Source organism: Rhipicephalus sanguineus, chromosome 1, assembly GCF_013339695.2.
Source record: "Rhipicephalus sanguineus isolate Rsan-2018 chromosome 1, BIME_Rsan_1.4, whole genome shotgun sequence".
In the NCBI taxonomy this organism is placed as follows: domain Eukaryota; kingdom Metazoa; phylum Arthropoda; class Arachnida; order Ixodida; family Ixodidae; genus Rhipicephalus; species Rhipicephalus sanguineus.
The window spans coordinates 89,552,540-89,577,343 of record NC_051176.1 but is presented as its reverse complement, the minus strand read 5'-3'; the positions used below and the strand labels follow the sequence as shown (position 1 = coordinate 89,577,343).

The following is a 24,804-nucleotide window of genomic DNA, read 5'->3' as shown; positions in this document are numbered from 1 at the left end:
GGCTCGCACGTGACAGACTTCGTCCCATGTTTTTATTAGTCATCTCTAGAATGGACGAAGCCTCAAAGCGGTGAAGAGAAAACTGGGCACAGGCAAAAACAAGATGTATGCACTAAGGGACAAGGAAGGCAAAGTCACTAACAATATGGATAGGATAGCTTAAGTAGCTGAGGAGTTTTACAGAGATCTGTACAGTAGCCGGGGGCAACCAGGAAAATAAAGTAAGATGTAGTTGTAGCCCAGAGGTATCGGACATCCCACTAGTAACGACAGGGGAAGTAAAGAAAGCCTTGGAGGGAAAAGAGGCAAAGCCCCTGGTAAGGATCAGGTAACATCAGATCTGTTGAAAGACAGTGGACAGAATATGATAAAAACTGGCCACCCTGTATACAAAGCGTCTCTTGACGGTGAGGGTACCGGAACCTTGAAAGAATGCTAACATAATCTTGATGATGATGATGATATATAATGTTTATTGGCGCAAGGGCCATGTGATGGCCAAAGAGCGCCACGACCAGATAGCGAAAGTGAACAATGGTTGTGTTAAGTGGCTGTATAGGGGCCTAAAATTCCTCGCGCTAAAGGCGGGTAAAACATATCGGTAATAAAATCATGGGAGTGACGTGAAACATGCGCATAGAGAATGAATGACAAATGGTCGTCATGATAAAGAACTAGGATATGGTGTGAGCACGAATACCTCCTCAAGGCCTTTGAGGCCAAAGGCGGGGAGAGGCAGGTGCTTCTCTAATGTATCTCCCGTAGCAACGACCTCTTTTCAGAGGTCGCGCTACGGACTGCCTGGGTGTGTGATGTGAAAGCTATGGACTTCGTTTAGAAACGCGAAGAGTGACTGGTGTTTAAAAACCGGTTCCCTACCGATAAACATTGACGGGTGAAGTGGTAATTGTTGTCGGTAGGGAAGTAAAAAGTACTTTTTTCTAAGCATGTCCAGTTCATTACAATGGATTAAAATGTGAAGCACGGTGAGTGCTTCACCACATCTCTCACACAAAGGTGGATCGTCGCCGGACAAAAGATATGAGTGTGTACTGTATGTGTGTCCTGTTCTTAGCCTGGTAAGTGTAACTTCTGTGTGGCGTGACTTTGATGTTGGCGGCCAACTACCAAGGTGTGGTTTGATAACGTGTAGCTTATTTTGTGTATGCCTGTCCCATGTGCTTTGCCAAAAGGCCCTGAGCTTTCTTTTGAGGAAAGGTTTTAGGTCTAGTGCAGGGATATTCATGGATGTATTTTGACTATTTTCGTGGGCGGATGCAGCTAGCTGGTCCGCCAGCACATTTCCTTGTATCTCGCGGTGCCCTGGCACCCAGCACACTACGACATGTTGTTTGTGAGAGTAGATCGTGCATAAAAGAGAGTATAGCGACACAAGGACAGGGTTTTGGTGTTTTTTCAGAGTTTTTAAAGCTTTTACCACGCTTAGGGAATCCGTATATATCACTGCCTTTTGTAGTTTTAATTGTTGTATGTGTTTAACGGCCGCAAGTATGGCGTAAGCTTCCGCTGTGAAGATACTTGAATTTGGGTGCAGAATACCGGAAGCGGAAAAAGATGGACCAACGGCTGCGTAAGACACAGAAGTATCGGACTTTGAGGCGTCTGTAAAGAATTCTGGACAAGTGTATTTGTGCTGGAGTTCGAAGAAGTGTGTACGAATATGTGCAAGTGGCGCGTGCTTAGTTACTTCCAGGAAAGAAACATCACAATCTATATGCTGCCACTGCCACGGCGGGAGATGTGGAGCGGGAGCCATTAGACAGTGTTCGAGAAGTGGCACACCCGTTTCTACAGCTAGGCCCTTCACACGAAGTGAGTAGGGCTGTCTCATCGAAGGTCGGTTGTGAAAAAGTTCAGAACTGGACAAATCATTAATTGCAGTGTGTGAGGGGTGTTCATTGTTTGCGTTCACCTTGAGGAAATATACAAAAGATAGGTAAGATCTCTGGAGGTGTAACGACCACTCATTCGATTCAACGTAAAGGCTTTCTACGGGGCTGGTGCGAAAAGCACCCGTAGAAAGACGAATGCCCAAATGGTGGACTGGGTCAAGCATCTTCAAGGCACTTGGTGTCGCAGAGTGATAGATTATCGCCCCGTAATCTAGGCGCGTGCGTACAAGGCTTTTATAAAGGTTCATCAGGCACTTCCTGTCACTACCCCACATAGTGCGTGACAACACTTTTAGAATATTCATAGTTTTAATGCACTTGTTTTTTATGTACTTAATGTGCGGTATGAACGTAAGTTTTGTGTCTAGAATTAGCCCTAGGAACTTGTGCTCTGTTTTTACCAACAGACGCTGACCATGTAGGTCAACGTCTGGATCGGGATGAAAGCCTCTTTTCCTGGAGAATAGGACGCAAGTGCTTTTTTGTGCATTCAGCGTAAACCCATTCTCGTCTGCCCATTTAGAGACCTTGTTCAAGCCCAGCTGGACCTGCCGCTCACACATTGAAAGGTTGCACGATTTATAACCTATCTGCACGTCGTCCACATATATGCAATAAAACATGTTCCGTGGAATGTACAGATGTAGCGAATTCATTTTTATAATAAAAAGTGTGCAACTCAGGACACCACCTTGAGGCACTCCAGTTTCCTGGACAAATATTCTGGACAAGACATTACCCACTCGAACACGGAACGTGCGATTGGACAAATAGCTTTCGATTATGGTCAGCATCTTTCCTCGGACACCTAAGTGTGAGAGGTCTCGCAGTATGCCAAAGCGCCATGTGGTGTCGTAAGCCTTTTCCACATCGAGGAACACCGAAAGAAAGAATTGCTTGTGGGCAAAAGCGTCGCGAATTTGTGCCTCGATACGGATAAGGTGGTCAGAGGTTGATCTACCCTCTCGAAAACCGCACTGGTATGGGTCAAGTGATTTGTTTGCTTCGAGGAAATGTATAAGTCGGCGGTTTATCATCTTTTCAAAAAGTTTACACAGGCAGCTTGTTAGTGCAATGGGCCTGTAGCTCGTAACGGAGGATGGGTCCTTGCCCTGTTTTAGAATTGGAATAATAATGGCTTCCTTCCAGGCCGAGGGGATCTCGCCGGAAAACCAAACAGCATTATACAGGGAAAGGAGGGTTTTTTGTGTTTCAGATGGCAGGTGTTTCAGCATTTCGTATACAACACGGTCGGAGCCTGGGGCGGAATTATTGCAGCAGTTAAGCGATGCTTGTAGCTCAGCAATGCAGAAAGGTTCATTGTATGCTTCGTGTTTTGTAGACTTGCGCTCTAGTTTCTGTTTTTCGATTCTTGTTTTGTATCTTTGGAAAGCTTCACTATAGTGCGACGAGCTCGACACCTGTTCGAAGTGTGAACCTAGGAAGTTCGCCTGGTCTTCCAAGCTGTCGCCTTGTGTGTTTACTAGAGGAAGTGAATGTGCTTGTCTGCCTGCTACCCTGCTAACCATGTTCCAGACTTTGGCCTCCTGTGTATATGAATTAATGCCCGATAAAAACTTCTGCCAACTTTCCCTTCTTGCCTGTCGGCGCGTTCTCCTGCCTTGGGACTTTATATTCTTAAAACTGTCCAGATTCTCGGCTGTGGGAGATTCCCGAAGCAGCCTCCATGCTTTATTTTGCTTTTTGCGCGCATTTCTACACTCAGTGTTCCACCACGGCACACGTCTTTTCCCGGGCAGTCCAGATGTTTGTGGGATGCACTTATTTGCTACATCAATCAAAAAAGCAGTAAAGTATTCTACAGCTTCATCCACGCTTAAAGCACACATGTCGGTCCAACTTAAGAGAGCCATTTTACGAAACTGTTCCCAATCTGCTTTGTCGATTTGCCATTTGGGAACCTGTGGAGGACATTCATTCGCTATCGGTGTGCTCAGAACTATTGGAAAGTGGTCGCTTCCATAAGGGTTATTAACGACTTTCCATTTGAGTAGAGGTACAAGTGATGGAGATGTGATGCTGAGGTCTATAGACGAGTACGTATTGTTGGCAAGGCTATAATATGTTGGCTCTTTTTGATTCAAGAGACATGCGCCGGAAGAGAAGAGGAACTGTTCAATTAGACGACCTCGAGCATCGCAGCGAGAGTCACCCCATAGACCACTATGTGCATTAAAGTCCCCAAGGACCAGATACGGTTCCGGAAGTTCATCCATTAAGGACTGGAATTCATGTTTATTCAGTGGGTGATGCGGAGGTATATAAAGAGAGCAAATGGTGACGAGTTTGTTCAGAAGAACCACTCGAACAGCCACTGCCTCAAGGGACGTTTGGAGTGGTAAGTGTGTGCACGCTACTCCTTGATTAACGATCACTGCTACACCACCGGATGACGCGATGGCATCATCCCGGTCCTTTCGGAAAATAATGTAACTGCGTAGAAAGTTAGTGTATTTGGATTTTAAGTGTGTTTCTTGTACACACAGCACTTTTGGTGTATGTTTGTGTAAAATTTCTTGGATATCGTCGAGGTTTCTCAGCAGTCCTCTGACGTTCCATTGTATAATTTGGGTTTCCATATTGGAAGCAAAGTGGTGCTGTGTGTACGAAAAGAAGTGGCTGTGGTTTCAGTGGCAAGTTGGAGCTCAAGTAACAGGACCGTCCTCGGGCCCCGTTATCGGCTTTTTCGTTTTCTTTGCGCGCTCCAAGGAGCTACGCCGTTCTTTCGGTACCAGGGGTACCGGAGTTGTGTCCATTGCCTCGTTTGAGACACTGGACGCCCGCGTGTGCGAGCTGGTTGTTCGTTTTTTCCGACCTCGCCTGGCGAGGCGTGGTCGTTTGACCCGACGACCCTGGAGTCGCCTGGATCAGTGGCTTGGTAGGTGGAGCAGTCTTGACTGCTGCCACCACGGGGACAGGCGGGGCAGCCTTGGCTACTCCTACCGCGGGGGCGGGTGGCCGTCGCCCCAGCACACTGTGCGTGGCATGGGCGACTGCCTGTGGCCGTTGTAGTGCTGCCCCCTGTTGCACTACATCGGCAAATGATGGTTTGTGAGGAAAAGCTCGTGAGACACGTTGTCGCGCTTCCCGGAAGCTTATATTCTCTGTCACCTTGATTGTGAGGACTTCTTTTTCTCTCTTCCACGCTGCGCATGTTCTGGAGTATGCGGGGTGGGCGCCATCGCAGTTCGCACAATGGGCCTCCGATTCAGTCTTGCAGTCATCGGTTGAGTGTCCTGTAGTGGCGCACTTTGCGCAAGTGAGCTGCCCTCGGCAGCTTTGGGACGCGTGGCCAAATCTCTGGCACTTAAAACAGCGCCGGGGATTTGGGATATATGCTCTCACACGTAGTTTTAGATAGCCTGTCGCGACTGTTTCCGGGAGTGTACTCGAGCCAAATGTGAGAATTAGATGTCTGGTAGGAAGTTCCTTGTCGTTGCGCCTGATTTTGATACGCTGCACATGTAAAACATTTTCATTTTTCCACCCATCAAGCAGTTCTTCGTCTGTGAGATCCACGAGGTCGTCGTCTGAGACTACACCTTTCACTGTGTTCATGGTTCGATGCGGTGTAACGGATATGGGCCAATCCCCAAACACTACTAGGTTGTTGAGTTTCTGGCACTGTGGTCTGTCCTTAACTTCGATTAATAGATCCCCGCTTGCCATTTTGGTGGCTTTGTAACCACTGCCAATGGCGTCAGTTAGGCATCTGGAGACCAAGAACGGTGAGATGTTGGTGGCTTTCTTTTCGGTGCTTTCGCAGTGAATGACGTGGTATTTGGGGAAGTTGTCTTTCTTTTCCACGAGGGAATCTCGGCTTACATCGGTGCGCCACCTTTTCGGGGGGCGATCAACGGAGAAAGGGTTTGGTGATCCCATGAGAAGAGGTTGTTGTTCGGCAGCCATGCCAGCCGCCCACCATCGAGCCCAACGAGGGGACGCAGCGAGACACGGAAGGAAACGCGGACAGTCAGCTGTACATGGCCACTATAACCAAATATGGTTTACCCTAGGTTGGATAGCCACACAAGGTTAACCCTTGCCGCCAGGAAGAGTGAAATAAAGGAAGAGAGGAGTAGACAGGAAAGATCAAAATAAGAGAGAAAGACGAAGACGTGGGTAGAGAGAGAGAGATAGGAAAAGGCGACTGCCGATTTCCCCTGGGTGGGTCAGCCCAGGGGTGCCGTCTACGTGAAGCTGGGGCCAAAGGGGTGTGTTGCCTCTGCCGGGGGGCCTTAAAGGTCCAATCACCCGGCGTCGGCTCAACCCCCAGGATCCCCTTTTCCCTGGACACGGCAAAGCCACGCACGGCTAGGCGTGGGAGGGGTCGAAACCCCCCGTTAGCTCGGGTCCGTGGTGTCGCTACACACCAAACGCCTGCTTGCGCAGACGCCCCTGCGGGGTAACATAATCTTAATCCATAAGAAAGGGGACGTCATAATAATAATAATAATAATAATAATAATAATAATAATAATAATAATAATAATAATAATATCTGGGGTTGAACGTCCCAAAAGCACCATATGAGAGACGCCGTAGTGGAGGGCTCCGGAAATTTCGGCCACCTGGGGTTCTTTAACGTGAAGAAAGGGGACGTCAAGGACATGAAAAATTATAGGCCGATCACCTTACTGTCCGTTGTCCGCAAGCTATTTACAAAGATAATAGGTAACAGAATTAGGACAACATTAGAATTGAATTAACCAAAGGACCAAGCAGGATTTCGTACAGGCTACTCGAAAATAGACCACATTGACACTATCAGCCAGGTGATAGAGAAATGCGCGGAATATAACCAACCCCTATATATAAATTTCATAGATTACGAGAAGGCATTTGATTCGGTCGAGTATCAGCAGTTACGCAGGCACTGCGGAATCAGGGCGTCGACGAACCATATATTAAAATACTGGAATAAATCTTAGATTCAGGTGCACGTTAAAGGGACCCGAAACGGTTTTTTGAAGTTTTGTCAGCGTTTAGGAAAGAGCATCCCTAAATCATTCGCACCAGAAATCAAGCGACGCACCCTGTGCCAAGGCCGCTGCAAACAATTATATCTACACCCTCCTCCTCACCACTGCCTTGCACCCTCAAATCAGACACGCTGGCATCGCCGACGATATCGCAGCGCTCTCATGAGCGCACTCGACGGCTTGAGCTTCGCCCAGTCATGGCCTCAGATATTGCGCGCGATCTCTGAGGCCCAGTGTGCCCGGCAGCATGTCGTCTGGCAACAAAGACGAAGCCCGCGGAATGGTTGATATCTGCTCAGACAGCTGCTGACACACTACCAGCCGATCTTATTTTATTCTCCTGTACGGCGCCAACCCGCAAATGCATGCGGACAAACAAAAAGAATTCGAGAACGATCACCGATAAGCGTAAACTCGGAATACGTGGTTGTGTCTTCAGGGGTGAAGTTACAGCCGCAGACACGGGGGTCATGGCATTGAACGGATAGCGAGAGCGCGACGCTCATTGCAGCGACGAGCTAGGGATTCCGCTCGCCAGATGCCTCACAAACATTACGACGTCGCAGCTTTACAAGTCACTAATTGCTAGATATGTGGTACACAACATGGCTAGGGCAATTCATTGTGTCCAACAAAAGAAACCTCGAGATAAACACTGTCGCTCAGCTCTCGTCAACACGGAGGACGTTGTAACACAGGTGGACGACGCTCGCTGCCCACAGAAGGTTCTGTGACGTGGGCGGGATATATCCAATCAGATGAGCCTCCTGCGTGACGTCGCGCTTCCACGACGACGTGCACTGGAAGTGGGCGCACGTTTGGCTGAGCTGCTGTAATCGGTGGCAATTCGCAGCTTTAAAGCCTTGTAATAAATTACACACTTTACGCACAGAGCTTAAATCGGTCTGTAAATGATCCTTAGGACTTGCTCTACCGGCCCAATCGGCCCAATGTGTTAGTACAAAATCGTCAAAACCGCTTCAGGGTCCCTTTAAGACACCCCAGGTGGTCATATAATTGCGGAGCCCTCCACAACGGCGTCCCTCAATCATATCGTGGTTTCGGGACGTTATACCCCAACAATGATCATCGTCATTATTATTATTATTATTAATATTATTATTAATAACACTTGATACTGGTAGAGTGTTGGTTTAAGTATACTGAATTACCAAAAATGAAAGCTCGGTGCCTTTATATTGAACCAGGTTGAATGTTTTCTCCACAGTGCATTGGTTTAAACAGCACTCGTCTTAAGCGTCTAGTCGTGTTTTGGATTTCTCAGCTTGCAATATGACAAAAAAATACGAAGACCAGGAGAAGCCATTTCTTGACTACCCCGCGAAAATACACACTGCGCTGTAGCTTTCCGGGTACGACAGCAGTGCCAGAAGACTGCCTAGCGAGCAAAGCAAGCAAAACTGGAGGAATATCATAACCTTCTCCCTTTATATCTGGTTTTTTTTTATCCTGCGGCAAGAGCATCCGTAATTCTGAAGTGTCCACGTGCGCATTCACATGGATACTTGAGAATTATTAATAAGCTAATGACAGAACATGCACAACATTAATTTAGGCAAAACTCGGTGCGTGACACTCGCATTAATGATGAAGTGTGTGTACGGGGTTGTTTTTCACGTATTATTTCTGTTGTCCCCGAGCGCCCTATGTAAATAAAAGCAATGAATGCGATATCAATAAATTGTAATGTAACGCGAAGAACGGAAAGCAGCTCGAAATTGCCAGCGCGTCACTCGAGCCCAAAGGACGCACGAAAAGAACGCACATAGGACGAGCGCGAACTAATGAGTCACAGCTCGACGCTTGAAGCGCACTGCTCAAACATAAAGCAGGACGCACGAAACGAACGAACAGGTACAGACAAGACGAGCGCGAACTAATTGTCACAGTTGTTACTTATTTCTGTTTGAACAGCGCGCTCCTTTCGCAAACGCGGCCGCTGCAGCGAGCGAAGCGAAGCACCCCACCGGCCGCCCCTTTCCTCGAGATAAGCGCACGAAAGCGACCACGCCCTGTAGAGCGAAGAGCAACGGCGTTCGCAGGAGCGGGGCGACGATCTTTAAAGCGCGCCACACGTGCGCACGTCGCGCCATCTATGTGGCCACTAAGAAAGCATGCTGAATTACATGGTGTATATAAATAACTCGCCGTTAGCAGGCTGAAAGACGTTGCTGTCGTGGCCTAACGTCTAACGCGGCGGGCTGCAAAACGAGAGGTCGCCCGTTTGATTCCGCGCGTCGGAAAGATTTCCTGAATTATTTTTCTTTGTGGCTTTTCTACACACACACACACACACACACACACACACACATATTATATATATATATATATATATATATATATATATATATATATATATATATATATATATATATATATATAGTTATACATATGCGGTGAATGACGGGGACGGACATTTTACAGCCGAGACTGTCCATATAATTGCTATCGCAATAATAATAATTAAAGGGATTTTACGCGCCATAACCACATTGTCATTATGGGGCAAGCCGCCGTGGGGAATTTTGTAATAGGTTTAAACACCTGAGGCTCTTGAACGTGCACCTACATCTAAGTAAGCGGATGTTCTTGCATTTCGTCCCCACTGGAATACGGCCGCCATGACAGGGAATTGAACCCAGAACCTCGCGCTTAGCAGCGCCACACTTTATGCCAATCGCTCCCACGGCGTGTACACATTATGTCGGCGGCGCTGGAATAAAATTTAACCCCTTTAGCTCACGCTAAGGAGACCACAGCAGCCTATGCTCTGGAGAGGCATTCATTAATTAAACTACTTTAACGTCCTTAGTCAAATGCAGTGGTCGTCCCACCCTCACCTTGAAGAACATTCCACCTCACCCGTTGTTGTACAGACTCCGGGTATCGGCCTACTCGAGTTTTGGTACCGATGTTCTTCGCGCCGCTGAACGCCGCGTTTTTAAGATCACGAGCCATACAACGCTCTCACCTTAATGAATGATAGTTACTTAGCACCCTCTGACGGTGCAAAGTGTTTATTGGCATTACTGTTCGATTGAGACGATGGCAATTAGGGATGCGAGGAAACTGAAGAATTTCATCAGCTGAGATTTCTGACAAATTAGGTCCGTAGATTAGTAGGTGAACATCGTGTCTACCAAGTATGAAAATATTAAAAAGTAGTCCGTGCATCTCAAAGGGGGCCACACTTCCTGCGAGATGTGAGTCGCACACTACAGCACACTGCTTTCAGCGTCATTGATTGCAGCACGTGACTTCAGTCAACCTCCCATAGCGAGACGCTCAATTCGGTCACTCTAAAGGCGCCGCGAAGAAAAGCAGAAAGAAGGTGGGGCTCGTCACGTAAGCAAAGCAGGGTACATTGCCTACGATACGTTAGGGAAAGCAGGGAAAGAACTCCGCTTGCAGACAATCGCATTGGCAAAGGTAAGGCCAGCGTTAGTAATAATATTTGGGGTTTTACGTCCGAAAACCGCGACATGATTATGAAAGACACCGTATATATAGTAAAAGGCTGCGGAAATTTCGACCATCTGGAGTTCTTTAACGTTGCTCAGCTTGCCCCTAACAGCTTTCAGTGTAATCCGAGGTTCGACAAACATCGCCTGGTGAGGTGTAGCCACGTTGTCTTGCGGTAAACAAACCCACGACACAGAGAATAAAGATAAGATGACTTTTCGAGGACCTTCCAGGTCCTTTGCTCACATAAACGAAAGATTTCAGCTCTTAATGTATTAAATGTGTCCTGATGAGGGGCCTTTTAGCGAACTTTACCACGTAAAAATAGAAACGCGCTATTTTGTCTCGAATAAAACTGGCCTTAAGAGCCGGGTTTCAAGCCGCGACCTCTTACAATTCTGCATACCAGCATAGGCAGTCAAACAAGAAGGCGGGTTTCTCGATACTTTATATGAATCTGATCTGTTTCATTACTCTTTCACCATCACTTAGCAGAGAGTAAAACGCGGCCTGTGTAGCATGTCATGCGTATAATGAGTCAGTGCTTTCCGACGTCTTTATAGTTATTTAGAAACAAGAACGCGCTCTTGAAACTAAAGCGACTTTGTTAAAACCATTCTTTTTAAGAAGATCATGGAACAATATTCTGCTTGCAAAGGTATTCTTCCTTTACTTCTGCTGCTTATTGAGCTTTAAAGAAAAATGTCTGTGGCAGCGAATGTAACACGGCCAGGCGTCTTCACATAATAGCGCAAAATATCGATTTTACAAATTGAGGTCAACAGAAATTAGGGCCGTCAAGACTGTCTGCACATTCGCAAACCCGCGATCGTCATCGCCTCCCAAGCTTGCATTATTTTCTGCTAGTTAGCTTTTTGAAATTACAAAAACAGCAGCGCTAAAGGGCGTTCTTGCTTTCTTTTAAGAAACCCGTCGGAGCGAACAACAGTACCATCGGACGAAATATATTGAAGAGGCAGGGGATGAGAAGAAGGGCAGCACGCTCTTTCGAGAGTTCGTCGTTATCAAGCACAGCCAAGCGACTTGTATGTGTGCACCCTTTCAGTGCAACAGAACTGCTGATTCACAGTCGAGCAGCCCAACCGGCCACTCGTTGCATGCCTTGCGGTTATCTGTCGGCGACTGAGGTTCGCGCTCGCTGCTTGTAGCGGATATCATCGTCGTGCTTTTTTTATGTATTGTGGTGTTCTCAATTCGCGCGATTACAGGAACCGTCTTCGTGCGAATTTTGAACGTTGAAGGTCCGTACGACACGTGGTGCGAAAAACAGTGAACTAGAAGCGATGCCCCGAATTCCTGGGTATGTAGAACTTTATAGCTTCAAGACATGACAACGACATCATATAATGACAGTATTGGACTGGGCGACCTCCGCTCATTTGGTAGCAATGCACACTGAGGATTCGAGTTTCATAGGTGGCAAAACGTCTACGTAATTTTGTTTATACTGTTTTGTTGTGTTAGGTCGGAGTAAATCTTTTAGAATCATCAAATATTTGTTCCATATTTACGTGTTTGTCAAGAATTATGTCTGAAGGATATTGACCTAATAATAATATCTGGGGTTTAACGTCCCAAAACCACGATATGATTATGAGAGACGCCGTAGTGGAGGGCTCCGGAAATTTCGACCACCAGGGGTTCTTTAACGTGCACCTAAATCTAAGTACACGGGTGAAGGATATTGACCTAATTGCATACAAAGCGGTTCAGTAAAATTTGGCACCAATAATCACCGTCATGCTGGTATGTTGTCCCCCGACAGTATAAGATATATGCATGGACATGCATCCCTTACATACAAGTATATTCCTGCGAATGAAATAATACCATAAAAGTGGCCATATGACACCCAATTTCCATCATAATTTGTGTTATGTGGGTTTATCCTTGTGCATTCAAAATAAGCTGGCGAAATTTTAGCGCATTTGGTCTGGCGCTTAGTTTATAATTGACTATTTTTGTCACCACGCGAGTGGCCTGAGAGTCGGGTAGCATTGGCGCACTCGCAAAGCGTGATGTAGCGTATGAAGCAGCTAGCTTTGCGAGTGTCCACATTCCTGCGAACGCGTGAAGTCGAGATATTTCAGCTTTCTTCTGCTTGGCACAGAAATTGAACTATTTGCAGCAGCTGAAACTTTGGTAGAAGACGACGGCTCCTCTGCTTGCTTCCCCTGACGTCACATGCGTCATGGCAAAATGGTGGTTGACGGCGTTATAAACATATATATATATATATATATATATATAAACTACAAATTTTTGGTTGACCATGTCATGGCCCCCCTTTAAATCAGCTTGTTCAATGACGTACAAGGTGAAGCATGTCTCGATGTTATAACATCGTCGGGAAAGCTTTCCCCACATACCGTAGGTGACGACTGTGCCGTAGTCCTCGTAGTTTATCATGCCTGATTGTCCACTCCAGTTGGCATCAGGAATTCTGCAGGCGATAAACGTATTGGTCTCAGTCGATGCAGAGCCAGCGATTACGTGGCAACGAAACATTGCCAGCGAGTAAGATGAAGCGTTATCACAAGGAACAAGTTCTGTACAATGAAATGTACCTAACTAGCCTTATTTGCATTAGTAACGCAGCTAGCTTTATGTCATGACAACGTAGTAATGCCACAAGGGCTTTTCTTACGAACATTTCAGGAGCGATTTAAGGAATAAAAAAAAACACAAGACCAAGACCAGACCAGACCAGACAAACCGATAGAAACGCTCAAAGTGTCTTGGGTCTGCTAAGAAATGCTTTGCAATTAAAATTCAAGATTCTCATGAGTATTGACGCTGAAAAATGTATCTATTAAACATGTGATATATCAACGCGTCCAAAAACACGCGCGAGACTTAAGTCATAACTGGATACAATAGCATTCTCAATAGCAGCAATCAAGGAGCACTGAAAAATACTGCGCAGGTTTGGCCGAATTCGAACGTTCAGTTGAACCACTCGGGTTTTCATTTTATTACGTCCTGTCAGCTTTACACAGATGACGCCACCTACACTTCCGAGATAGGGGAAAGTGAGAGCCTGTCAAGGCTCTCTAATTCATGCATCACTACACTATGTGCGCTCATCTGCTCATGAAACTTCACGTAATCTCTAAGACGTAGGTCACTGCGAATATCCTTCCATTTGTCTAGTATGCCTGTAGCACGAAAGAAACTTGTGTGTCCAAATTAGCACCATTACCACTCTGAACTTGTCACTGTAAAATTGTTACGAAACTTCCACAGATGAAGGAAAACTGCGGTAGGCAGATGCTCTTAATGCAAAGATTCTACGGGGACGTTTTCTTTTATATGCATTTTCATAACAAGTCACAGAATTACTGCATCGTTTGCTGGGAAAATGAAATGATATTCCGTCCTATTGGAGTAAGAATACTCATCCGTGAACAAACTAGGCAAAAGAGCGTTTTAGGAAGAGAAGATCCTCGGATCGTGGCACCATGCATCGCATTCCAGCAATGCAACGAGCGCGCTTGCCGCTGTTCTGAAAATCGACCGGGTTACGCGATCGCTCCTAGGCGCGTAAGGTCTTGCGCACATGTACCCTGAGAGTACCTTCTTCCCTATTCTTTCTTGTGATCCCTTCATTCCTTCCCCCCAGTGTAGGATAGGAAACCGGGCGCTCGCATGGTTCACCTCCTTGCCTCCTCCTCCTCATTCTGTAAAGCAGACTTTAAGTGCAAGCATTATTCAGCGGCCGCATGCGTTCTGTTGAGCCTTGGTGAGCAGCTAAGTTCAATAGAAGTTCTAAAAATGACACTCACCGCACGTCGGTTCCCAAAAAGTCTGGTGGTGCTTCGATGGCTCCACCGCTTGTAGTCTGCATTGCTTCGTCGACGCTGATGCTGGACATTGCAAGCTGGCAGGGGTTGCTTCTATTTTGGGCATCGCCTGCATTGAAGGCAAATTGGTTGCCACTCGGGGACAATAATTCACAAGGTATGAATACACAAGAGAAATCGTACGTTAGCGCTGCCATCTACATTAAGTACTTTTCTCTGCTCGCCACGGTGGTCCTATGGTTATGGCGCTCGACTGCTGACCCAAAGGTCTCGGGATCGAATCTCGACCGCGGCGGCTGCATTTTCGATGGAGGCGGAAATGTTTAAGGCCCGTGTACGTAGATTTAGGTCCACGATAAAGAATCCCAGGTGGTCGAAATTTCCGGAGCCCCTCACTACAGCGTCCCTTATAATCATATGGTGGTTTTGGGACGTTAAACCCCAGATATTAATATTATTATTATCTCTACACTTGTACAGTTTGATGTCTCCAACGAAACCGAGCACAACAGGTTGAAGTGGCTGATGCTATATAACTGGGAACCTCTACAAAAGCGTTTGCTCGATTGAAGCAGTTAAGAAAATTCTATAGCTTCCCAGACCATTCGTGGTGACACCATTTCATTACTAACTAACTGCGGTATCGAAAAAAAAATACTCGCCCTTAAGTGCCAGTTCTTTTGAGAGCAGTCTGGCTTGTGTATCCTTGAGGAAGTCATTGAGCTTCATTTCTTGTTTCTTGAGTTGCGTAAGTGTTATATCTTGCTCACAAACCGACAAAGCAACAAGTGCCTGTCCGCGTACAACCGCCAAACATCAAGAATATCGGGAACCTTGCCTGCCGCTGGTACGCTGTGACATCGCTGCCTTCTCAGCTCATCCTCATGTTCAGCTTCCTCCAGAATCTACACCTTTGCCGTGCCTGAGCCAGCAAAAGTGTAGGATCCGATGTCTTGCGCACGCTCACATTTTAAAACCGTGGTCAACATGTGCATTAATTTACTTTGAATGAGGTCGTGCAAGCTCGCACGAGCAGCCTTACGAATTTATTCTATAAAACTTTTTTTATCCACCCTTCAGCGCCTGTCCCACGTTATTCCCTCTTCCTTCTGACCTCGTTCGAGAATCTATGCTCTATCTCCTCAACACGTGTGATCTCACCAGCTAGTCCAACCTTGTATGGGAGATTTTCCTTCTGGCACCCCTACTTGGGACATGGCCCGGTAGGGGGTGGTCTGCTGAAGAGCAGGAAGAAGCGGTTTGAATAAAGTTACGATGCGCAGTCTTGGCCAATCCCCCAGAGTGGGTATGTGCCATAATTTTTTGGAAACAAACAAACAAACAAACAAACAAACAAACGGCCTAAACGTAATAATAAACCGCTCTGTGTTTCCATGAGCCGTTCTCCACAGTGCTACAGTTACTGGTGACCCGGACTACGAACGCGACCTTCCATGGAGAAGTGTGAGAATCCAGACAGCCTCAACTCTGGTCCTACTACAACTGCAACCGGCCAGGTGTCCTCTGCAGGTGTTGTCGCAGCTGCTGCCATCGTAACGCTACCGCAGCTACGGCTTGCCGATCCCGCGTTGTGGTTCAATTAAGCTGAGAACAAGTCCCGCATTCACCGCGTCACGTCAGGAGTTCGCAAGTATGAGTTTCTCCTTGAAGCGTTGCCTCTACAAGCAATGGCCGAGATACGCGATATACTCGTACAACCACTTGCTGAAAATCCATATACGACGGTCAAACAGACACTTCTTCGCCGACTCTTTCTGCCTGCACATCGGCGCATTCATCAACTTCTGAACAACGAAGAGCTCGCGGACAGACGTCCACCCAGTTCCTATGTCACCTGCAGCGCCTCATTGGGGACCAGCCGGGTTCCTCCGACACAGCCGTATTATTACGTGAGCTGTTTCTACAGCTTCTCCCAATTAACGCGCGAGTGGCTTTTGTCATAGTTCAGCATAAGTCCCTGTCGGAGCTCGCGGAACTAGCCCAAGATATGATGGATGTCGCTCCGGCAGTCAAACACTGCCTGTACTTCTTCGGTTTCCGAAGCAGATTCTCTTCGAGAAACGGTGAAAGAGCTCGCATCTCAACCAGCCGACCTGAGTCTGTAAATGCGAAACACTCGCAACTTTAATGACCAGCCTTGTCCACATCGACAACCTCTCACGTCGTCTTCTCAGCAACGACCAATCCATCAGCCTGAGCACAGTTTTCCATCCCAGAACCCATGCCACTATCACCGGTGTTCTCGTGCCGCGGCTCGCAGATGTGTGTCACCTTGTTCGTGGCTCATTGGAAACGCTCAAGCCGATCTTCAATAACAGCGGCTGGTGATCATGGCCAATCATCAAGCCACCTCTTCTACAACACCGAGCGAACCACAGGACTACGCTTGCTGGTGGACCATGGGGCACAAGTCAGCATAATTCCTGCTTCCAAAGCTGACCAGCGTCTCCGCGCAAAGTCACTTCCTCTACAAGCGATCAACTCTTCTGTCATCGCAACCTACGGACAGAAGTTTCTGACCCTCGATCTCGGCCTCAAAAGGAGGTTACAATGGTTATTTTGGACAGCAGACGTCTGCTCCGCAATTTCAGGGGCTTAAGGCATTTTCGTCTGCTCGTGGATATGAGCCGCTTTCGCCTGGTGGATAGGATTACCGGCTTGTCGGTCAACGGATTTCTGTCGCACGCTACGGCCCTAAACCCCACTTTGGTGAAATCACCTACGTCACCGCATACAGCTCTGCTCAACGAGTTTCCGGAGATTACTACACAGTCTCCGATAGATAAAACCCCTAAGCACACTGTGACCCATTGTATCGTTACCACAGGCCCACCTGTTCACTGCCGCCCTCGCCGACTCGGTCCTGATAAATTTCGAATTGCTCGCAATGAGTTCGAGCATATGTTACAACTGAAGATCATTCGTACGTTATCAAGCTCGTGGTCGTCGGCGCTGCGCATGGTTCCCAAGAAGAACAATGAATGGCGGCCCTGTGGTGATTATCATGTACTCAATGCGGTCACCCTTCCACATCGATGCACATTACCCAATATTCAGGACTGCACTGGCTTTTTAACCGGCACAAGTGTATACTCGAAGATTGATCTCGTGAAAGGTTATCACCAGATCCCGTTGAGCCTTCCGACATCCCAAAAAGTGCTATAACTACCCAATTTGGCCTTTGAGTATTTCAGAATGTCTTTTGGTTTGCGCAACGCAGATCAGATATTTCAGCGTTTTATAGACGGTGTCACCAGATGAATACCGTTTTTTTCGCCTATAAGACGATCTTCTTGTCGCCAGCAAGGACGCTGAAACACACAAGGCGCATCTACGTGAACATTTCACCCGACTTCGTGATTACGATCTTGTAATCAATGTTGAAAAGTGTCAGTTCGGTGTGTCGGAGGTCACATTCTTCAGACATCGCATCACGAAAGATGGCAGCACTCCTCTACCTGAAAAGGTTCAAGCTATCATCGCCTACTCGCCACCAAAGTGTGCAAGTAGTCTGCGATGTTTTCTCGGACTCGTAAGTTTTTATCGCCGTTTCATCCCTACATGCTCTACACTGCTGCAGCCTCTTGAAGCACTACTGTCTACTTCGAAAGCTGAGTCGGCCGCACTTCCCTGGGACACGGTCGCTGATCAAGCCTTCGCCGCCGTTAAGACCAAACTCGCCCAAGCTACCCTCCTGCACCACCCTTCACCGACTTCTCCCTCTAGCCTCATGGTGAGCGCTTATTCAGAATCAGTTGGAGCCGCTCTGCATCAATGAATCCATGGTACATGGGCTGCTATCTCCTTTTCCCTAAAGTTACGCGACACTGAGCGCCAATACAGTAGTTTCGGACGGGAGCTCCTCGCGGCCTACCTGCGGTAAAGCATTTCAGGCGTTTTCTTGAAGGGCGACAATTTGCCGTTCTTACCGATCATAAGCTACTTGTTTCGGCTGTACGTTCCTGCAGTGCTACCCATACTCCTAAAGAGCTCTGGCACCTTGCTTTCAGTGCCGAAATCACCACAGACATACGCTACGTAAAAGGCAGGTTTAACAGCGCAGCGGAGCGCAGTCGTATTAGCACCAACACCACGAAAAGCACCATCAACCTTTCCTTGTCTTCCCTCGCGGAGGCACAAGGATTAGACGATGAGCGTCCACAACTCCGATCCTCAACATCCCTCAGGCTGGAGCAAGTTAACTTTCCCAACCACGGCGTCACGCTCTGGTGCGATGTTTCACACAGCTGCACTCGTCACCTATGTTCTTTCATGTCTGTGTCGTGCTGTTTTTGATATCCTGCACTCAATCTTCCACCCAGGTGTACGAGCTACGCAAGACCTGGTCACTGAACGCTGTCTGGCCGCGCATAAGCGATGACATTCGTGACTAGGTTCGCACTTGCACAATGTGTTAGCGTATCAAGGTACAACGGCACACCGAGCCTCCATGGGGAAAATTACCTCTCCCTGATGCATGTTTCGACACCATCATTTTGGGCATCATCGGACATTCGCCAGCATTCCTGGGATATACGTATTTTCTTACGTGTATTGACAGGTACACAAAGTGGCCTGAAGCAGCTCCAATGACTGACATAACGGCGAAGACAATTGCTCGTACTTTTCTGTCTACCTGGATTGGCCGTTTCGGCGTGCCATCAACGATGACTACTAATGGACGCAGACAGTTTGCGTCGCCGCTTTTCACTTCTGTGACATCTATTCTGGGTTGTGCGCGCATTCGCAGCACCGCGTATAATCCTGCATCAAATGACATCGTAGAGAGACTACACCGTCGCATGAAAGCAGCACTCGCCTCTCAGCCTCATGCCAAAGATTGGGTATCACACCTCCCCATCGTGCTCTCGGCCTTCGATCAACGCTCTGACCAGAGCTTGTCTGCTCTGTAGCCGTAGCCGAGATGGTTTATGGCTGCACACTCCGTTTGCTGGGTGACCTCGTCAACCCCGTAACTGCGCAGAGTGTTTCAGATCCATCTTCTTTCGTCCAGCGACTGCGGACCTTCATGCAAAACTTGCGCCCATCACCAACTTCTGCTCACACGACTAAGCACGACGTTTTTCAGCCGTCAAACCTGCAAACATCCTCACACGTTTTTGTTGGGGTAACGCGCCTCGTCGTGCTCTTCAGCCTTGCTATAACGGTCCTTTCCCAGTCATCAAACGTTGCAAACATCATTTTACAATCCTGCTGATTGGCCGTGAAGACACAGTCGCAATCTAAAGGATCAAGCAGGCAACCACTATCAACTAGTATCATTTGTTTGGGGTGTGACTTCTGATAGTAATATGGAAACCCTATTAAGAATGCAGAAAGTCTATTCGTGTTATTCACAACCTCTCGATTTGTGAACAAACTTCTGGGCCTTTTCAGCAGGATCGTCGTTTGCATATCAGGAATATGTATGAACAAAAATTATCTGAAAAAGCATTTTTAAAATTTAAAAGTAACCACGAGAACTTTTCCACGTACGCCAATGTCAGAACCATTTACACGTTAAGATCTAGGAACCTTATTAAAGCTAAAACACAAACCAACTAGGGAAACCAATTATTACAATGGCTAATTCCTAATCTCCTCAATGATGAACATGCGCTATTTGATATTATGGGACAATGTCTAACTCTGTCAACATTTAGAAAAAAATCAAAACGATACTTTCTCAGAAAATAATTTGTTTTGTTCGAGTGATACATAATGTTATTCTGTTTTATCTATTTGTTGATGTGCTATCAAAAAATATCTGGCTCCAATTATTGTAGAACCGCACTATCCATACATTTTTCATTTGTGTTTCTACTTATTCGGATTGTTGCACTTTATTACGCTGTATATAACTAGTTAATTTGTAATTGTGACATTTATGTACATGCACATGTGCATATGTCTGTGTGTGTTTTATTTATTTTTTAAAGACGATAGTCTTTCTCGGGATACTTGAACGCAGAAATTTTGGTCTGTCCGTCCGTCCGTCCGTCCGTCCGTCCGTCCGTCACACGATTCAGCCACCCGGCCAAAGTTTAAGCACTTGCTGAACGCCCACCCATATTGAACTGGTAGCTGCGTTCATACTTGTGAGCATTGTAGATCGAAAATCAAATATTACGCATATCTGAGGCGCAACATCAATACGTAAGTATTAGGTGGTGTGTTCCTTTACTAGAAAATACATAGACACGTAATTCTAAACACCCTAGTGTTTCTGCCAGACGCCACTGCCAGATGGCCTCCATATCTCACGCAGCGCCTCCTCTATTTTAACAATGCCAGCCAGATGCGGCCGATTTAACATAGAGGAGGCGCTGTCGGAGGCAAGGCAAAACAAATGGTGGAAGGCAATCGTCGTTCGACGACATTTGCAGCGAAGCACGCAGATATGCGGCCAATTTTTTTTCTGCAGTTGTCCGCTGTTGTCTTCTGTACTCGTGGTGCCAGGAGCCTAGTCGGGCGTGTATAAACACGCCTTTTGTTCCGGCACCATGACAATCCATGTCTCATGTATTGTCAAAACTGTAAATAAACCTCGAACTTCAAACAGCTCCTTTTGACCACCTTTTCAAGTGCCCATGGCCACTTGTCAGCAGGGGGACCCATCTGTGGCAGACTCGCCTTCTGGCACCACCACTTGGGACATGACCCTGTAGTGGGTGGTCTACTTAAGAGGAGGAATATGCAGTTGGCACAATGGCGTAGACGTAGTAATGAACGACTCTGTTTTACTGAACCGTGCTTCAGAGTGCTACACTTGCATCCCTCCCGATACATCGATTAACATGTTACGTGGTTGTTTGAAGCATGTATTCGATGTATTTTCTGCCTCGCTACAGCCACAGTGATAATGGTCAAGGCGTGCGCAGGGTTCTACGTTAGGGGGGGGGGGGGGCATGCCCCCACCTCCTTGCCCACGCCTATGGTCAAGGTGGCTAACACGATTGTGTTCCAGAGAGCTTCTCCACACGTTGATGGTGATTATGATGATGATGTCCTACTTCAGAGGCTCACAACAACCTCGAGGAATTGGCCACGTAAACGGATCATCTTCCATCAGTGCCTTCGTCTTTCATCTCTCCGGAGCAATATTAAAACATCTTATTGCAAATCAATTTTGCGGTATCCGGCAAGGCGGCGGAGGGGTTAATAAAGGGAAATTGACTAACCACCTGTTTGTAGCACGAAGGCACAAGGAAACCCATACGGATTTCTAAGAAAGAAAGCCTGAGTTGCTGAAAAATTCGTTGTGGCCCGGATTTCCTTGCGGCTTCGTGCTACAAATGGGTGGTTGTCAATTTAGATTTCTTGATATCAAAACATCAGTCTGATCCTTTGTTTTGCACTTGTCACTATAACGCGCGTCACGCGAACAAATTGTGTAGCTAATAGTAATATCTGAGGTATTACGTCGCAGAACCACGATATGTTTATTAGGAACGCCGTAGTGGAGGGCTACGGAAATTGCGACCATCTGGTGTTCTTTAACGTGTGCTGACATCGCACATAACACAGGCCTCTACCATTTCGCCTCCACCAAAATGCGACCGCATACGCATTTCCCATACGCATTTCTTGCAAACCCATACGCATTTCTCAGAAAGAAAGCCTCTGAGTTGTCGAAAAATTCGTTCTGGTCCGGATTTCCCGCTTCGTGGTACAAATGGGTAGTTGTCGATTGATAGATAGAGAGATAATTTTATTGTACACCGAGGGAGGAGAGCCGGGTTTTACGCCGACCCCCCTGCGGGCCGCTCCCACGTTGGAACAGGCAGGGAGTACCTGCCCGCGGCATCGTGGGCCCCTTGGATTGCCCGAAGCTGACGGTGACGACCCGTACTTTCGATGGCGGAATAAAACCCTTGTCTTGGGATGATTTTCGTCTTGAGTTCTTTGAGTATGTGGGGGCAGCCCCACATGTGCTCAAATGTACACACACACTCATAGTCCGGGCAGTCAAGAGATAGATCCATATAAATAGATACGTTAGCTGGGCAGGGTAAACCCCTGTCTGTAGTCTGAGCGTGATTTCTTGTCATCTGGTAAGATGCGAATGGGGTGGAGGAGAGACCCTACGACCCAAACGATAATGTGAAGGGACTTCGTTAAACGTAGCTTGAACGTCCCGCGACCCTCGATCAGCCGCACCTCCATCCAGAGGATCGACCCCGGGCGGGGCGGAGCAGTCCAACGAGCCAGGGCCGTGAAGCCCCGCGCGGAAGGCAAGTCCTCGCGCCCGAGCGTGGGCCAATTCGTTGGAGTTGGTGATGCCGCCGATCGTGGAGCCTATATGGGCCGGGAACCAAATGATCTCGTGTGGAGTGATGGTCCTACCTCTGAGAATCCTAGCAACATATGGGGAGACCCTGCCAGAGGCAAATGCTCTAACCGCCGAACGTGAATCAATAGATATGAACACGGGATGAGTCCAAAAGACATTTCTTAATATTAAAACACCAGTCTGACTGCTTGTTTTGCAGTTGTCAGTATAACGCGCGTCACGCAGTCAAAATGTGTAGCTAGTAGTAATAACTGAGATTTTACGTCCCAAAACCACGATATGTTTATGAGGGACGCTGTAGTGGAGGGCTACGGAAATTTCGACCATCTGGTGTTCGTTAACGTGCAACCGACATCGCACAGTACACGGGCATCTACCATTTCGCCGCCACCGAGATGCGACTGCCGCGGCAGGGATCGAACCCGCGACCTGCAGATCAGCAGGCGAGCACCGTAACCACTCAAGTGTGGCGGACAAAAAGTGTGTTGCTGTTCCACCAATTTCTGTTTCCGTCTTTAACAACCCTCTTCATCAATGGCCGAATTGGCGCAGAGGAAAGATTGGTGAATTAACGGTTTGGTGCAGGCGTTAAACATGTACTGAGGAGAGGCGAGCGCGCACAAAAAGTGTGCACTCTCCTGGGCATTTTCGCATAATTTTGTTTCTAACTCGTAATGGCTGAGGTTTTAGGTGCTAATATTACGATATAAGTGGAGGATTCTGGAAACTTTCCCCACCTTAGATTCTTTAACGTGCACCTAAATCTAAATATACGGGCCTCTAGCATCTTCGCCGCCGTGGAAAATGCAACCGCCACAGCCGGCATCGAAGCCGCGACCTTCGGGTCATCAGCCGAGCACCGTAACCGCTGTACTACAGCAACAGCCACGTATTTATAACTACCTTCATACGAATGCGCTTTCGTATTTTAATGAAGACACCACACCGTGTCCACGCATCCCTAAAAAATAAGCGTTTAAAATTGACTACCTCTGTTAGTTTTCCATTTCAGTGTTTCGCTATACCGCGTAGTTTTTTTAGGCCTTTTCACTCTGAACAAGCGAGGTGTCATTTACCAAGGAGCCCATTACTGTACTGATACGCTTGAAATACGAGCTGTATTCGCGTGTTTAGCAATAGGATCCGGTAACAGTCTTGCACTTACCGAGGAAGAAACTATTGCTCAGGACCCGGCAGCACTGCTCAATCCACTCGGGATCCCATGTTTCAGCAGGAGTCCAACTGCTACAAAATTTATTGGTGTCAGGAGGTGTACCGCTACCGATGCGAAAGTTGTGGAAACATTTTCATATTAGAATGTAGCGGTATGCAACAAAGGCGAAGCTCTGACACCAATAACAATAACAATGTACGAGAATAATAAAGGAAGTAAATGTTTTTCTTAATTTAGAAAGTATAGGCTTCCACAGACACGTCGAGCGTAACTGCTCTTATCGTAACTAGGAATATCCACGACGCGTATCCTTTCGCCAACACACCGCCGTCCCCGTGTCCGCGTACGTGCGGAGCTCTCCGATTGCATCTGTGGTGCTTCACAATGTAACTATTGCTGATTAGCCAGACGCTACGGAGTCGATATTTTTAAAACACACTCGAAATATTGACCGACCGCTTAGCCACTTGATCCGGATAATTGTATCACTGGCGTAGCCAGGGGGAGGGGGGGTTAACTTCCCCGGAAACAAACGCCCGCACAGACATGCATAAAAAATGGTTGACCTCCCCATCCCAAAAGAAATCTCTGGCTACGCTACTGAGGTGTCGTAGATTACTAGCAGAAGGCCCAAAGAGGGTCGTACGTCGGCGCCCATGCAGGCTTTGTGCCTTTGTCGGAATGCGGATATCGTTGAAAACATAAATGAAAATCTCTTTACCCGGAACAGTGTAATGAGCCGTAAGCCGCACGGGCTGGGAACGGAGGAAACGCTGGGCTCTCATAAAAGGTTTGGCTAGGCATTGCAAGGCCTCGCTATGTGGAGCCAAGAACAATATTGCATGGCAAAGTGTCACCGTGGTGACGTGAAGTGAACGATGAATTTATATGTCTTTAATTAGCATGGTCATAACTGACAACTGCTTAATTAGTAAGGGATTGATTAGCAAGTTCTTAATTAGCAATATTCTCATAAACGTGTTCCGTGACACGTTCCTTGAGACTTTTTCTCAGCGGTTCGGTCAATGACAGCTGTTTTCTCTTTAAAGATACCTTACTTAGATTAATGCAAACCCACATACCATTAAGTTTA

At 47.2% G+C, this 24,804-nt stretch overlaps 1 protein-coding gene across 1 annotated transcript in view; it reads right to left on the bottom strand.

Moving 5' to 3' along the window:
- Positions 1-23,778, bottom strand: part of LOC119406575 (zinc finger protein 271-like) — a 70,581-nt gene extending 46,803 nt beyond the window's left edge. The window contains exons 1-2 of the mRNA XM_049411449.1: positions 23,703-23,778; positions 14,206-14,332 (exon numbers count right to left, since the gene is read on the bottom strand). Of these exons, the coding sequence (XP_049267406.1) occupies positions 14,206-14,294 (89 nt within the window). The 5' untranslated portion in view covers positions 14,295-14,332; positions 23,703-23,778. The remainder of the gene's footprint in view (positions 1-14,205; positions 14,333-23,702) is intronic.
- Between the last annotated feature and the right edge of the window lie 1,026 nt (positions 23,779-24,804).